The sequence below is a fragment of the Dendropsophus ebraccatus genome, chromosome 3, assembly GCF_027789765.1.
Source record: "Dendropsophus ebraccatus isolate aDenEbr1 chromosome 3, aDenEbr1.pat, whole genome shotgun sequence".
Classification (NCBI taxonomy): domain Eukaryota; kingdom Metazoa; phylum Chordata; class Amphibia; order Anura; family Hylidae; genus Dendropsophus; species Dendropsophus ebraccatus.
Genome location: NC_091456.1, coordinates 57,596,242 through 57,612,555, shown reverse-complemented (window position 1 = coordinate 57,612,555; position 16,314 = coordinate 57,596,242). Strand labels below are relative to the sequence as shown.

Sequence of the window (16,314 nt, the reverse complement as noted above, 5' to 3'; positions counted from 1 at the left end):
ACATTCCCTATCATTGTGAGCTCCATTGGGGACAGTGACCAAAATGAGATACGACAATCCGACAATCTCTGTACAGCGCTGCAGAATAGGTTGGAGCTATATAAATAAAGGAACTATGGGGGTTATTTAACAAAACATGTGTAGAGGAACAGGGAAACAGTTGCCCATAGCAACCAGTCAGATTCTAGGTTTCATTTTTAGATCTGATTGGTTGCTATGGGCAACAACTCCCCTGTTCCTCTGCCCACATTTTGATAAATCTCCCCCTATATTGAAATTATAGTAGTACTGTAAAGATGTACAGTGCTATGGCAGTATAATATAGAGAGGAGAGAGGATACTTCACCTCATATCAGTTACCATTCTATCTAAACACAATCCTGGCTCATTGAAACACCACCCACTGTAGTGTATATGTAATCCAGGACCACAACTCCTAACATGTATGCTGGGGTTTGTAGTCCTACAAGAGATAAAAGATTCAGATAGAAAAACTAGTTTATTTGATAATATAAGTAATTGGCAGACACTGAGCCACCATGCTGCTCTAAACACACTCGTAGTAATACAGACATTTCCTGCCTATGGATAGAGTGGGTGGGGCTAGATTCAGAGAGGAGGGGGTGGAGCTATTGGCTTGCAGAGCTGTGATGTCACTGTTGACCCCTGTGACCTGGAAGTTCTTTATGTAAACAAACACAAATCCAAAAAGCAGCAACAGAGGAGAATGGCCGGGGACACAGAGAAGGAAAAAGGTCAGAAAGAAAACAACTAAGGGACAGATAACACATTATTCCTTTTTCCAATAAGAAAAAAATGTTGGACAACCTCTTTAATGTAAAAAACGTTCCTCAAAAACCTGTGGGTCTAAAATGATCAAACCCCGGCCCTAGATGGCTTCTATGAGGGTTGTAGTTTACAAAATGCTGTCACTTTTCAGGGGTTGCCACTGTACTGGTACCTCAGGGATATAACATATGTAACACGGTGCTCTAACACTATACCAGCTGTAAAACTGGCGCTTCTTCTCCTCTGAGCCCTGCTGGGTGCCCTGACAGCAATTTATAGTCACACATGTAACATTGCCATTCTCAGCAGAAATTGCGTAACACATATTGGAGTGCTCACATCCTCGTGTTCTTGTGAAAATAGTAATTTACTTTAGATACATTTTTGAAGGGTGTAATTTCCAAAATTGAGTAACACGGGGGGGGGGGGGGGGGGGGGGGGGGGTTCCACTGTACTGGTACCACATAGGGCACTGCAAATGCACATGGTTTCCCATTGTTGACCACTGACCACAGCAGTGACCAGTCTCAGCTAGTAATTGGGCATTTACTTTTGCCAAGATAGGGAAGAAAAGTGAGACAGTGGGTGCGTGAGTAACTCACATCTTTGTTTAAACGGTTTTAAAGGCATTCTCTGTGACCTGTGCCTGAGTTGTTATGTAGGAAGGAGGAGGAGGGGGGAACTTGATGTATTTCCATTTTAGACATTTATGGTGTATCCTTTAAATAATAGCTGGAGAGTCACTCTAAAAAGTAGTTAGTTGTTTGACTGGAACCTCCATGTGGTTACTGAATATTATAAGTGCCTTAAAGTTCTATAATTAATGAAACTTGCTGAATGGATTCAAGATGAAATGTACTAAGCACTTAACATTTCATGCGATTGCCGAGTTTTTGAAGCCTTAACAAATGTTTTTCTCTTCTTGGCAGGTGGAATGGATAGAACAGCAGGTTGTTAAAAGAAGGACGAAAAGGGATTATAAAGTTAGTAATATTCATTCTGCTTTTTTCAACGATCCCAAGTGGCCAAGCATGTGGTACATTGTAAGTATTTCTGGGAAATGTTCAATTTTTATACTCTTCTTCATGGCAAGGTGTATGACACAGCTAACTTTTATACTTATAAAAATATATACAAATGTGTATATTCTAAGAGTCCTTTCACACCTACAGGATCCGCAGCAGATCATCATTTTTAGTTACAATATTCAGTATTGTCATGAACATGTTAGTGACCAAGCCAGTTTGGGTCTTATTACCCAAGTTTCTTAACTTCTAAGAGCTATTACTTTTTTTTGTTTGTTGTCAAATTTTTTTTTTTTTTGCGGGACAAGTTGTACTTTTTTGAATAGCATCCTTTTGGGATATATTCCTAACTCCTTGCTAATATTTGAAAGTGAGGCTGCCAAAGTCGCTCAAAAAGCCATTTTTTTCATAGTTGGCTACAGAGATGAGCAAACCTTGAGCACGCTGGGGACAAACATGCTCGAGGTTTAGTCACTTCAGGTTAGCAGCTATGATTAAAGGAAGATAATAGTAGCTTTTTTTATTTTATTTCTCTATGGCGCTGCTTCAGGCCATGTTCACACAATGTATGCTTTGTATAAATCACGGCCGTTGTTGCAATTTGCAACAATGGCCGTGATTTATACAAAACATAAGTTGTATGTGCATGAATGGAATCCCGGCTGGAGCATTTACACATAGTACGCGCTCCGGCTGGGATTCTAACCGGCCGCACGAAAAACTGACATGTCAATTTTGTGCGGCCGCTATTAATTGAATAGCAGCCGCACAAAACATGTCAGTTTACACATTGGAGCGTGCGGCTCCAGCCACACGCTCCATTGTGTGCAGCGGTGAATTGGGATGCAGGCCCACACCGATGCGCATGCATCCCAATTCATCAGAAATGAAGATCATCTGGCTGGTACTGCTGTGTTTTACAATGTGTGAACATGGCCTCAGAGTTTTGGTAAATAGGGAAAAGCAGACCTTCTCACCCCAGTTTTGTAGATGTGACACATTAGTACATCAACCCAACACTGTAAATCTGTTGAGAGCTGAAAGCTCACAAAGACAAAATAGACCCACTGGGAAAATTGCCTGTTGTATGTAGTGGTGATTTTCTACAGTATGCCTGCTTATCAGCCTGCTTATCATGTAATAATATTTGCTTATTATGTGCATACTGGTAAAAGAATAGTGAAGTATTAAATTTAGTCAAATACATAGTAATAATCTACTTCATTTGTAAATGACCTATAGAAAGATATCTGTAAAGCATGGAAAGATTGTTACTGAAATGGTTTACATAAATGTATTAACATAACCTTGGAGCCATTGATGGTACCTACAGGGTATGAAGTGATTGGTGCATATAATCTGTAAGCAGCCAGGACCACACGGAACAGTCATCTCTGGATGGTAGAATGATTGCGGTGTCCTTGTTATATAGCTATCAAAGTTTTGAATCGGTAAAGTTAAACTAAAGCAGACACCAAAGTGTATTTTACATTTTCATATAAATGGCATGTCTTCATGCATTAGAGAGTGATCATTGGGTGTTATGCCGCCACACATCAGTTTTACAATTCTAGTTTTTGCTAACCTTGATGAGTTCTATCAGAGATGTCAGGATGGCGCAGTATAGTCTGAGAGGAGAGGAATTTCTGTGACAATAGAGATGTTGTGCTTTGAAAGGCTTTCTCAGGCTAGACTATCACAGAACGACAGCGGTCGACTGCTTTGGAATGAATAAATACAGATGCACCGCTACTGAAGAAAAGCTAGACGTACAGTTTATCACAGCATATGACAAATGTCACAAGATCAGCGGGGATTAAACAACTTCTTCTTACGCCACAAATCATTGTGTGCGTTGTCTTATATTAGCAGTCACTTATTATGTATCAAGTTTTACAGGATTGTATAAGTTTGATTTTATATGTTACATTCTAAAATCTACCAAAGAGCAAAGATAAGGGTGTTAGTTTAATAGCTAAATGTCCATGTTTCTTGAAACATTCTTTCAACAAATGAAAGTACAGCATTGTATTAGGATGTGTTTTCAAGGACGAAGTAGAGACAAAATTATGAAAAAAAAAATTAAGTAAACAATAAAGAAGTCATCAGCAAAAGAAATCCCATTATTCGGCTTTTGCTCCTTTTTTTTTTTTATGATAAGGCATCGATTTTGAAAAGGACATACAAAATTCTACATTATGCTAGTTCCAGTTTTTATTTTTAGATCTACACTGTTTGTTGGCCATGTCATTGAGATTTTAATGACTGCAACCTGCCCTGTTCCTTTATCTGACATGAAACTCTGTATCACAGATAAGTGGGGAAATGTGATGGTTTTTCTCAAGGAGTCATCTTTATATGGTTCATCCCAGCATTATGTCCTTGACCAGAGCAGATTGGTGAATAATCACTGAATATTCTTTTTATCCAGTCACCCACACTCTATGTTGGCTTCTCTTTAGTCTATGGTAACCCTTGTTCCATTTGTTCAGGTGTTAGGGTTGGGCTCCATTTGTATTTTCAATCTATAAATAAAGTTTCATTGCATAGTGCTTGCAGTTTTTTGTTCTGGCAGTGGAATGTCTTCCTAGGTCTGCTTGTATGTTTCCCTTTTAAAACCTTCACATGTTTATATTTGCACCAGATTAGAGGCCAATGGTACACCTTATCTGCCATTGCGTGTAGACCTCCCCTTGGGGGTTGATTATCAGTGCAGTCAGGCAGAACTGAGTAGATATCGCCTTGTGTAATAAAGACAACGATCAGCTGAGGGGTACGTCTTACTCTGACCGTTGTCTATGTGTAATAGTGATATGCGGCTGTCAGTTCTTGCAAAGGTAAATTAAATTATGAAGATGTACATTTGTCTCTCCATGCTCTATAACCCCCCCCCCCCCAATCCCCTGTGTCCTCCTGGCTTGTTTGTGGGATTCCCCGCTCACCACAGCCACTTCTGGCACCGAAACCCATCTCTGAAGGGACAAGCCGCTCAGTCAATGTACCATCTGAGACAGTGACTGGCTAAGGAGCCCGTTCACTTTAGGGACGGGAAGTGTTAGCAGCGGCTGCAGTGAGCAGGGAATCCCACTGGCAAGGATGGAGGACATAGGGGGAGCGTGGAGAGGTAAGTGGATAATTTTATTATTTTAAAGCAAGGGCTGAATGGACATAACAAATAATGCAGCCCTTGCATAGTAATCGAGCCGTGTAATCAGTATACCAGTACACCATGATGATTGGGCCATGTAATGCCACCCTTATACTCAAGAATAAAAAAAAAAGATGCATGGCTACAGCCTAAAGGCAATTAATATATAGTATAGAGTGCATAACCATATTGTAAGGGGTAAGAAGAGAGGTAGCATAGAGACAGCAGATTAGGCTAGAGGAGACGGTTCCAGGAGTTTAGAGATCAAGGGGAAATTAGAGAGGAGTTGGTAGTTAGCGGCACTGTCAGTGTACATACAGAAATAGCTGCCACTCCACCCACTGGACTCATAAGACCCATTTGAGCAGGGAATTGTATGAATGGTTGCATCTTTGGCAGTCATTGTGTCTTTGGTGATCTTTGTACAACAAACAAACATGCACTGTCAGTCCAATGCTGTAAGAAAAATGTGCCCTTAGCAGCAATTACACCTATAACATTGATATATTTATCAAACACTTTAGGCATAAACCTAATATTGGTAGGGGTTCCTTATGATTAATGGTACATTTTTTTCCTAGTAAAATGTCTAGTTGAAAAATACCCTATGGCAGAAACTTGTAAATACTATTTAGATTTAGCTCAGCATACACATAAATCAGCACTGTCTCCATCTGGAATGCAAAGCTGGATGAATCTCAAGAACTGACACAGCAGCGAGCGCTGGAATCGGCGCAGTGTCATGTTGTGTTTCAATATTTTCTGTAAAAATTCTCTTGAAGCAGAAGTACAAATGAAAGGCACAGGACACAAATAGGATTGTTATGCATTATAAAAACGTGAAGAAGGACAAAACTAGCAGTTGCCTATCCCAATCTTTTATAGCCTTTCTAATGGGCTAATGTATATAGTTAGGATGGCTGTCAAGCCAGGAACCCTTGAGAGCAAGCTCCATACCTCACTACATACTTTTAGTCTTTCTAAATAAATAAATAAATATATATATATATATATATATATATATATATATATATATATATATATGGTGGACGATTGGCACCTCCACAGTCATTGGCTTTTCTGGCCAGCAGTACTGTACTTCTCTGCTCTGGTATGTTCACACTGAGCAAAAGTGAAGGAATATGTGCGGAATAAGCACATATTCCGCAAAAAAGGAGGAAGGACAGAATTTACTCCAGGCAACTTTCCAGCAAAATTGCACCACTTTTGCTCAGTGTGAACATACCGTAACTATGTTAAGTTCTGCTCTACCAGGATCCATTCTGCATGTCCACGAACTAGGAGCTAGCAGTGTGGAGATAGATTAGTGCAAATAAAGTGGTCTCAAAACGCATCCTTTTTTAGCGTACACAAAACCATGGTCAACTACATTTTTGAAAAAAAGCAGTGCGAACCCAGCCTTAGTATGCTAGATGTTTCAACCATTTTTATTTTTTAACCTAGTTATACATTTATTTCAAAATACAGACAAAGACTAGGTTCACACTACGTAAAAACAACAGCCATAGTTCATAACTTCAGCTGTTGTTATGAACTACGACTGTGGTTTTTAAGTAGTGTGAACCTAGCCAAAAGTTTTTTGTTTTTTTTTTATAAACTTAGTTGGGCATTTTCAAGTGAGCTAACAGTTGGTCTAAACTAAGGGTGGTATTACACGAGCCGATGGGGGCCCTATAACAACTGTAAACAAGCACCGATCTGCTAGATTGGCACTCGTTTACTGGGCCTATTACACATCCCGATAATCGTTTAACAAGGGCTGCAAGGACATTGTTACTGAAGTCCTTGCAGCTCTTGCTTGAACTATATACTTTACCTATCCATGCTTCAGGGCAGCTCCTGCGGTCCATTTCTCCCTGGGTCCCACGCGCTCTAGCTTCAGAGTGGCCTGTCAGCTGACAGGCCACTCTGAAGCTAGAGCGCGTGGGACCCGGGGAGAAGTGGACCGCAGGTGCAGCCCTGGAGCGTGGATAGGTAATGTATATCGTCAGTCGCCGGTTGCGCACCACTATTACACGTAGCGGTGCGTGGTCGGCGCCCAACAATTATAGGTTCTAACCTATATTAATGATCAGCCAATGATCGTTGTCATTCGTCCGATTATCGTTCCTTGTAATAGTACCCTAAGACTAGACAATCTGTATGTGGCAGACGTATGAAACCTTATGCACCACATGAAGAAAATCTATTTGTAGAATGTGTTACTAGTTAAAAGAAACCTGTCACCCCCCGTGCCGGGGTGACAGGCTCCTGACCCCCTGTTAGATCCCCCTATACTTACCTCATCGCGCCGGGTCCCGATTCCTGAGCCGGTCGGGTGACTGAGATTTCAGCGCCCGAAGCCCGGGGCACGCGCTCACAGGAGAGTCCGATGCCCATAGAGAATGACGGAGCATCGGACTCCACATTAATTCTCTATGAGCATCTGACTCTCGTGTAAGCGAGCGCGCCGGGCTTCGGGCGCTGAAATCTCAGTCAGCCGACCGGCTCAGGAGGGTCCCGGCGCGATGAGGTAACTATAGGGTATCTAACAGGGGGTTGGGAGCCTGTCACCCCGGCACGGGGGGTGACAGGTCCTCTTTAAGGCCGGGTTCACACAGCATATAACACTGTCCGTTCTGTGACCTGGCCTGGTTGGAGAACGGTCATTGTTAGTAAAGATCATCCCGGCCGTGACTGCATTATTGGCTGGATGGTCTTCATTTCTGTTGAATTCTGTTGGTGCGCCTGCATCTCAATTCACATTGCACACAATGGAGAGTGCATGTTAGTTTTCCGTGCGGCCGATTGAAATCCCAACTGGAGCGTATACTATGGGGAAAATTTATCAAGGGTTTTGCTCCTACTTTTTGGTGAATAATTGGATTTTTGACCATTTTTGGTCTAGGTTCTATTTATGAACCAGTATTCGACAGGTGAATATTTTTTAGATGCAACTTTTTTTTTTTAATCTGCCTGTTTTGAGTATTCACCCAAAAGTTTCTATAATCCGGGATTAGTGCCCAATTTTTATCATTTGCAACCTTTTAAAAAGTCGCACAAACAGGTGCAGGCTTATGTCTGGTACCAGGTGAATATAATTGCGCAATTTTTGCGACTTTTTACTTACATACATTCACTATGGCAGTGCTACATTTTAATGAATCAGTCACAAGCTATTGAAACAAAATACATACCAATCCCCATTAGAATAGTTGCACACGTTAGACTCCTTTAATAAATGTTCCTATATGTGTATACACTCCATCTGGGATTCCATTCCTTCAAATACAACGTATGTTTTACATAAATCACGGCCGTTATTGCAAATTGCAACAATGGCTGTGATTTATGCAAAAGAGACGTTGTGTCAACATGGCCTGACACTGTATAAGAATTAGATAATTTTAGTAAATCTTGGCCAATGTTCATGAAGTAAGTGGGCTCTCCCCAGTACACTGACAGGCAGAATGCCCCTAGAAAGTAATAGTCTGTAATAACTGCCCACCCCTCTGGCTAATAAATTCAGGTCATAAATGAACAACTCCTCCTCTAGTACAGGTATGTGCACACTGAGCAATAGACAAGGAACTGAAGAGGTAAAGTTTTCTGCTTGAAATTCCTTGCCTATTCAGCTGTTGCAGAATAGGAGAGGAATTCGAGCGGAATTCGGCTATGTTCACACACAGTAAGAGACCGGCCGTTCCGCGACCACGGCCGGATCACGGAACGGCCGGTCTCTGCCCGAATCATCCCGGCCGGTACTTAAGTACTGGCCGGATGATCTGTCCGGCCGCAGAGCTCTGATGCGGGCGCATCAGCCCGCGCCCGACTCAGAGCTTCCCATAGCACACAGTGAAGCAAGTGCCCGGAGCCGCTCACTTCTTTGTGTGAACTGACAGAGTTTCCTACGGCCGCAAATCATTGAATTGCGGCCGCAGAAAAAAGACATGTCAGTTATTTGCCTCGCCGCACGGATCCCGGCCGGAGCGTATATCATGTGTATACGTAGTGTGAACATAGCCTTCAAGTGGAATTTCGAGCAGAATTTAAGTCCCATTGACTTCTATAGGATTCCTCTGGCGGAATTCGCCCAAAGAATTGAAATGTCAATTCTTTGCGCAGAACGCGGATTCCGCATGGAAATTCCAGAGTGAAAATTCTGCCGTGTGCATTAATGCGTGAAAATCTAATAGACTGCTTATTTTTTTACGGGTGGAATTCTGCGAGAATCGCTCAGTGTGCAAATACCCTAATAGAGTAAACCAGACATCCCCTTTACTTGCCTTCTATGCAGCACACTGTGATGTAATCCCTATACGATGACAGTTACATACATATGGCAGAATCAGCTAATTTTCAGCCAATTAAAGATTTGCAAATAATCCATTTTAATTTGCAGCATCACATCAAACATGTTTTTTGATCATGTCACATAAAAGAGCAGCTTCTATCCTATTAGGGGCTTTATAATAAAACCAGCTTCATTACATACCATGTCTGGTTGTTGCTGGGTTTTATTTTCAGTTTGATGAACTTTCAAACTATGGATATAAAGTTGTTTTTCCTGCTAAATGCTTAATCTTTACTAAAGATTTACTTTATTGTGGCATCATGGGGTAAATTCTACAAGGAAATCTCTTTACTAATATGGAAAAATAATTAAGTAAACATATTCCAGCCATGAACAACCTGAAGCGCTGTGTAGGTAGAATTCATTTTCATAGCATTTCATATACAAGAACGCTAATTTAAAAAGAAGACTTGATAAACTATTAATGGGTATATAACTGTTATGGTCAGTATGGCAAAGGCAGTCTGACAAGACACGGACAGTGAGCCCTGAGCTGACCCCACCCACTGACCCTGCCTAATTGCCACGGACGGCCCTAAACGGCCCGGACAACCACGGAGTCGGTCCCTACACTGAATAGGTGCGACACACAGAGCACGGACAGACAAACAAAACACAATAAGAGGTGTCAGACAAACCAGGTCAGCAACAGTCGAGCGGCGAAGTACAAAAACAGCAAGCAGGAGAATAGTCGAAGTCAAATGCAGAAGGTCCAGAATACAGAGATCAGTGTAACTAAACAGGGAGCTGAGCAGGCGAGTGAACTCTAATAGTCAGCAGGGAAGGGAGAAACTTGCTGCTTTTTATCTGGGATCAGAGACTAAGTCCAGCAGATGACTGGACCAGCCCTGATCCCAGCAGCAAGTTCAGCTGAGAAGATCAAGCAGAGCAGTAACCCCTGCACTGCCAGGAGTCTGCCAGGAAAAGCGGGTGTGGCTGGCAAATACAACACAATTCAGACAGAGTAAAAAGAAAAACACAGACAAACTCAGCGCTTCCTCGACCGCCTGGCACGGACCGAGGAGCGCAAAGTCATATTCCTAACAGTACCCCCCCTCTTATGAGGGGCCACTGGACCCTCACTCAAAGGACCAGGCTTAGAGGGGTTACGGGCATGAAACTGCCGGATAAGGCGTGAGGCATGTGTGTCCTTACTGGCAACCCAAGTATTTTCCTCGGGACCAAATCCTTTCCACTGGACAAGATATTGGATGGAATTTTGAACTTGGCGAGAGTCCAAAATCTTGTCCACCTCAAACTCCAGCTCACCTTGGATGACCAGAGGAGCAGGGAGGACTGCTGGAAGCACAGGAACTACATATTTTTTTAACAATGATTTATGAAAGACATTGTGAATCCTCATATTATTGGGTAACTGTAGGCGGAAGGACACAGGATTAATAATTTCTGTAATTAGATAAGGGCCAATGTATTTAGGTGCTAATTTCCCAGAAGGGACTCTGAGCTTAAGATTTCTCGTGGAGAGCCACACCTTGTCCCCTACCTGATATTCATGGCCAGATATACGTCTTTTATTAGCTTGTATGCTAGACAACCTCTGGGCCTTAGTCAGGCTCACAAGAGCCTGGGCCCAGACTGTGCACAGTCTTTGATAGATAACTTCAGCTGAAGGATTTACAGACTCTGGAGAGTGAGCCGACGAATACCTGGGATTATACCCATAATTGCAAAAGAAAGGCGACATTTTGGTAGACTGACTCTCTCTATTATTAAGCGCGAACTCTGCTAGAGGCAAATAGTTTTTCCATTTATCCTGAGAACATGATACAAAACATCTAAGAAATTGTTCTAAGGATTGGTTTACCCTCTCCGTTTGCCCATTAGACTGGGGGTGAAAGGCAGACGAAAAAGACAACGAAATCCCCAAACGACCACATAGTTCTCTCCAGAATTTGGAGACAAATTGCACTCCCCTATCAGAGACAATGTTTTCAGGAACCCCATGTAACCTTAGGATATGGTTTATGAACAGAGTGGCCAAAGTACAAGCATTGGGGAGTTTTTTCAACGGAATAAGGTGGCACATTTTGGAGAATCTGTCCACCACCACCCAGATCACTGTTTTCCCTTTGGACAATGGCAAATCTGTGATGAAGTCCATAGCGAGGTGGGTCCATGGTCTCCTAGGTATAGGAAGAGGGTGGAGGAGGCCCTCTGGTAACCTACGAGGGACCTTGGACCTAGCACAGACTTCACAAGCTTCAACAAAAAATTTTACATCTTGGGACCAAGAAGGCCACCAATATTGCCTTGAGAGGAGATACTTGGTACCAGCAATTCCCGGGTGACCAGCCAGAACAGAACAATGGGTTTCCTCCAAGACTCTAAGCCGGAGATTGGGGGGTACAAAGAGTTTTCCCTCCGGAGTATTTTCAGGGGCAAGGGACTGAGACTCTACCACCTGAGCGACAAGATCAGGTTGGAGGATGGCAAGGACCACCCCGGGCGCAAGTATATTTTCTGGTTCACCTTTGGGGACATTACTGGCATCAAAACTCCGCGATAGGGCATCAGCTTTGACATTTTTAGAACCTGGACGATAGGTTATCTCAAAATCAAAACGAGTAAAGAACAACGCCCACCTCGCCTGTCGAGGGGTTAGGCGTTTGGCCTTGTCTAGGTACAATAAGTTTTTGTGGTCAGTTAGTACCCTGACCTTGTGTTTAGCTCCTTCAAGGAAATGCCTCCATTCATCGAATGCCCACTTGATGGCAAGCAGTTCCCTGTTACCAATATCATAATTTCCTTCTGCTGGGGAAAATTTCCTGGAGAAGTAAGCTATAGGTCGGAGGTTGGTGAGACTCTCAGGGCCCTGAGAAAGAACCGCACCAACCCCCACCTCTGAAGCATCAACTTCAATAACAAAAGGTTGCTCCAGATCAGGCTGGATGAGCACGGGTGCCTTGGAGAAACATCTTTTTAACTGTCCAAATGCCTCTATAGCCTTGGGAGTCCAGTTATCTAGGTCAGCCCCTTTTCTGGTCAGGTCAGTAAGGGGTTTAGCAATTATGGAAAATCCCTTAATAAATTTTCTGTAATAGTTGGCAAATCCCAAGAATCTTTGCAATGACTTAAGGTTAGTGGGACGTTCCCATTTCTCAATGGCTGCCACTTTGACAGGATCCATACTAAAAGAGTTGGGAGAAATTATGTACCCCAGAAAAGAGACCTTCTGGATTCCGAATTGGCATTTGGACAGTTTGGCAAACAAGTTATTATTTCTAAGCAAATGCATAACAGTGCGAACATGGTTTACGTGGGAAGACCAATCCGGCGAAAAAATTAGGATATCATCCAAATACACCACCAAGAATTTCCCCAGATGTTCCCTGAATATGTCATTCACAAAATGCTGGAATACTGCAGGGGCATTACTCAGACCAAATGGCATCACCCGATACTCAAAATGTCCCTCAGGGGTATTGAAGGCGGTCTTCCACTCATCCCCCTCCCTTATTCTGATCAGATTGTAGGCCCCACGAAGATCTATCTTGGAGAACCACTGAGCACCCACAATCTGATTAAAGAGATCTGGAATAAGAGGAAGGGGGTGCTGGTTTTTGATAGTGATCTTATTTAGTTCTCGGTAATCAATACACGGTCTAAGACCACCATCCTTTTTACCAACAAAAAAGAACCCTGCACCCATGGGAGAGCTGGAGGGACAAATGTGACCCTTGCGGAGGCTTTCCTGAATGTACTCTCGCATAGCCTCCCTCTCAGGCCTAGACAAATTAAAAATTCTACCTTTAGGGTATTTAGTACCAGGGATCAAATCAATGGAGCAATCATATGGTCTATGAGGTGGCAACACATCAACAGCCTTCTCGTCAAACACATCTGAGAAATCGGAAATAAACTCCGGGATCTCCCCCTCCTTGGGGAAGACATCTGCGGCATTCAGCGAAATACAATGAGGAGAGCACTCAGATCCCCATTTTACCAATTCACGAGTCGACCAATCAAAAACAGGATTATGTTTACTCAACCAAGGTAAACCCAGAATAACATCAGTAGATAAATTGCCCATGATTAAAAAGTCAAGCATTTCTTGGTGAATTGACCCAACCTGCACCTTCATAGTCGGAGTGATATAGCAGATTCTACCCCTGGCCAAAGGGGTAGAATCCGCACCAGTGATGGTCAGCGGATTATTGAGCAAAAGCGGACATGCCTCTAAACGTGACCAAAAACCGGAGCTAATGAAATTGGCAGAGGCCCCAGAATCCACATGAGCAAAACCCGAGACCAATTTGTGCCCCAAACAAAGTGACATAGGTACCAATAATTTATTTTTATGTTCAAGGGATACCTGTGCACCTGAATGACCCCCTCGATGGTCACTCAGGCGCTGGAGTCTTTCAGCCGGCTGGTCAGGTCTAGCAGGACAGGACCTCACACGATGACCGAGTTTACCACAGTATAGGCAGAGGTTGTGTTGCAGGCGGAAGGCTCGTCGGGTCTTGGTATCTGAGGCTCCAAGCTGCATGGGCTCTTCTTGTGACAGAGGAACAGAAGGAGGAGGCTGAGAAACACAGTCAATAACAGGAAGAGAACTAGAAGACTCAGAAGTTCCTTTCTCCCTATGTCTGTCTCTGAGTCGCCTGTCAACCCTAATCGCCAAAGTCATTGTTTCTTCTAAGGTGTCGGGGGTAGGGTATACCACTAATAGGTCTTTAAGCTGGTCCGACAACCCCATCCGGAACTGGCACCGCAGTGCGGGGTCATTCCAGCCAGATGACACACACCACTGTCTGAATTCCGCACAGTACTCCTCCACAGGTCTCTTTCCCTGTTTCATGGAAGTCAGTTGGCGTTCTGCTTCCGCTGCTAGGTCTGGATCGTCATACAGGAGTCCTAGGGCAGAAAAAAATTGATCCACGGAGGTCAACTCCATGGATCCAGGGGGTAATGAAAAAGCCCACTCCTGAGGAGGACCCTGCAAGAGGGACATAATAATGCCCACCCTTTGGTCCTCATCTCCAGAGGAGTGGGGGCACAAACGAAAAAACAACTTGCACCCCTCTCTAAATGTTCGGAAATGCTTCCTGTCTCCCTTAAACTTTTCAGGGAGTTGCACCGGAGGTTTCGGAGGTAGAGGGGTGGTCATGGTCACCTGTCGGGGTGCAGTCTCTTGTTCCTGGACGCGCTCAGCAAGGTTCTGAACCAGCGTGTTCAGACCTTGCATCTGGTTCACCAGAGTCTTCATGGCGTCCATAATGCTAGGTACCCCAACAAATTATTTGGCTGACTATTCTGTTATGGTCAGTATGGCAAAGGCAGTCTGACAAGACACGGACAGTGAGCCCTGAGCTGACCCCACCCACTGACCCTGCCTAATTGCCACGGACGGCCCTAAACGGCCCGGACAACCACGGAGTCGGTCCCTACACTGAATAGGTGCGACACACAGAGCACGGGCAGACAAACAAAACACAATAAGAGGTGTCAGACAAACCAGGTCAGCAACAGTCGAGCGGCGAAGTACAAAAACAGCAAGCAGGAGAATAGTCGAGGTCAAATGCAGAAGGTCCAGAATACAGAGATCAGTGTAACTAAACAGGGAGCTGAGCAGGCGAGTGAACTCTAATAGTAAGCAGGGAAGGGAGAAACTTGCTGCTTTTTATCTGGGATCAGAGACTAAGTCCAGCAGATGATTGGACCAGCCCTGATCCCAGCAGCAAGTTCAGCTGAGAAGATCAAGCAGAGCAGTAACCCCTGCACTGCCAGGAGTCTGCCAGGAAAAGCGGGTGTGGCTGGCAAATACAACACAATTCAGACAGAGTAAAAAGAAAAACACAGACAAACTCAGCGCTTCCTCGACCGCCCGACACGGACCGAGGAGCGCAAAGTCATATTCCTAACAATAACCCCATTTTACAGGTTGCTGTTAAGTATATGAAACACATCTGACAGATTTTTTTCTACTCTTAATTCCTCACTGATAAGTGAAGTGCCAATATGTTATTGATCTAAGATTAGTATCAGAATTGGCCTCTTTACCAGCTGGAAGATATGATGAAAATCATATAGTTGTGGGAAATCCCCCAGCACCGCAAGTGGCATCAGCAGAAACCAGATTCCCTTCTGGTGATTGTATGGGGCTGTAACATGAATTTTAAGGTTTGTATCATATCCCCTTTCCCCACGGATCTATGGAATGATGCTAAATCACCATAGAGTTCTCTGATAATATAACTTTGGTTCAGTAGAACACCAAGGGGTACCAGGGCATCAGAAGAACGGTGCAGTCTTTTCAGTTGCATGCCTTGTTGATGGATCAGCTTATATCATCAAAGAATCTTATATGTTAGTTGCATTGCATAAACAGCTTATAAGTAAAGATTTGCTGGGAGTGAACACAACATAAGAAGTCAAAACGTCTAAGACATTTTAAAAAAGGACAGCATAAAGTGCAGAACTGGCCGGATCTTAAGCACTGTCCAGTGCTGAAAGGCAAAAACAGACTCCAAGCAGGAAAAGTATTTTTACATATATTTGTCAGTAGCTTCAGGCTAAACCATTTTTCTATGGCCCGGCAGAGTGAGGTGTACACGTTGGTCATATGGGGGCGGATTTAGGAGGGAGTTGGGGTTCAGTGAATTCTGTACCCGTGACACTTTGTAACCATTGGCACTAGCAGGGTGGGTTCTAGAAAGGACCTGTACACATCATGACTGCTGTATAGTGATCCCCAGCCTGCAGCCAGATACATGGCCTTGCAATCTGTGTCACCTTAGCCTCTCAGTGCCCTCAGTGGAGCCTCTCAGCCCTTAGAGCTGATGGCTCCATGGACCGTCACTGAACACTCCACGACCTGGTTCTGTTCTGCGATCAGGTGGCTGGGGACTCCTAATGTGGGGACAAGAGGTCTTATCAAAGGGTTAAAACAGTATCATACCAATGTAGATGCAGTGATTGTATCATCTGTACACTGAACATGGCCGCACTGGGATGGGGACAAGTGTTATGGAGGC

General features: G+C 43.7%; 1 protein-coding gene across 6 annotated transcripts in view; it reads left to right on the top strand.

Moving 5' to 3' along the window:
- Positions 1-16,314, top strand: part of PCSK5 (proprotein convertase subtilisin/kexin type 5) — a 341,536-nt gene that overhangs the window by 63,307 nt on the left and 261,915 nt on the right. For all 6 annotated transcript variants that reach the window (XR_011362133.1, XR_011362134.1, XR_011362132.1 and 3 more), the window contains exon 3: positions 1,719-1,832. Coding sequence is in view for 3 of the 6 variants with exons in the window: in XM_069961823.1 (XP_069817924.1) it covers positions 1,719-1,832 (114 nt within the window). In the remaining 3 variants the exon portion in view is untranslated. The remainder of the gene's footprint in view (positions 1-1,718; positions 1,833-16,314) is intronic.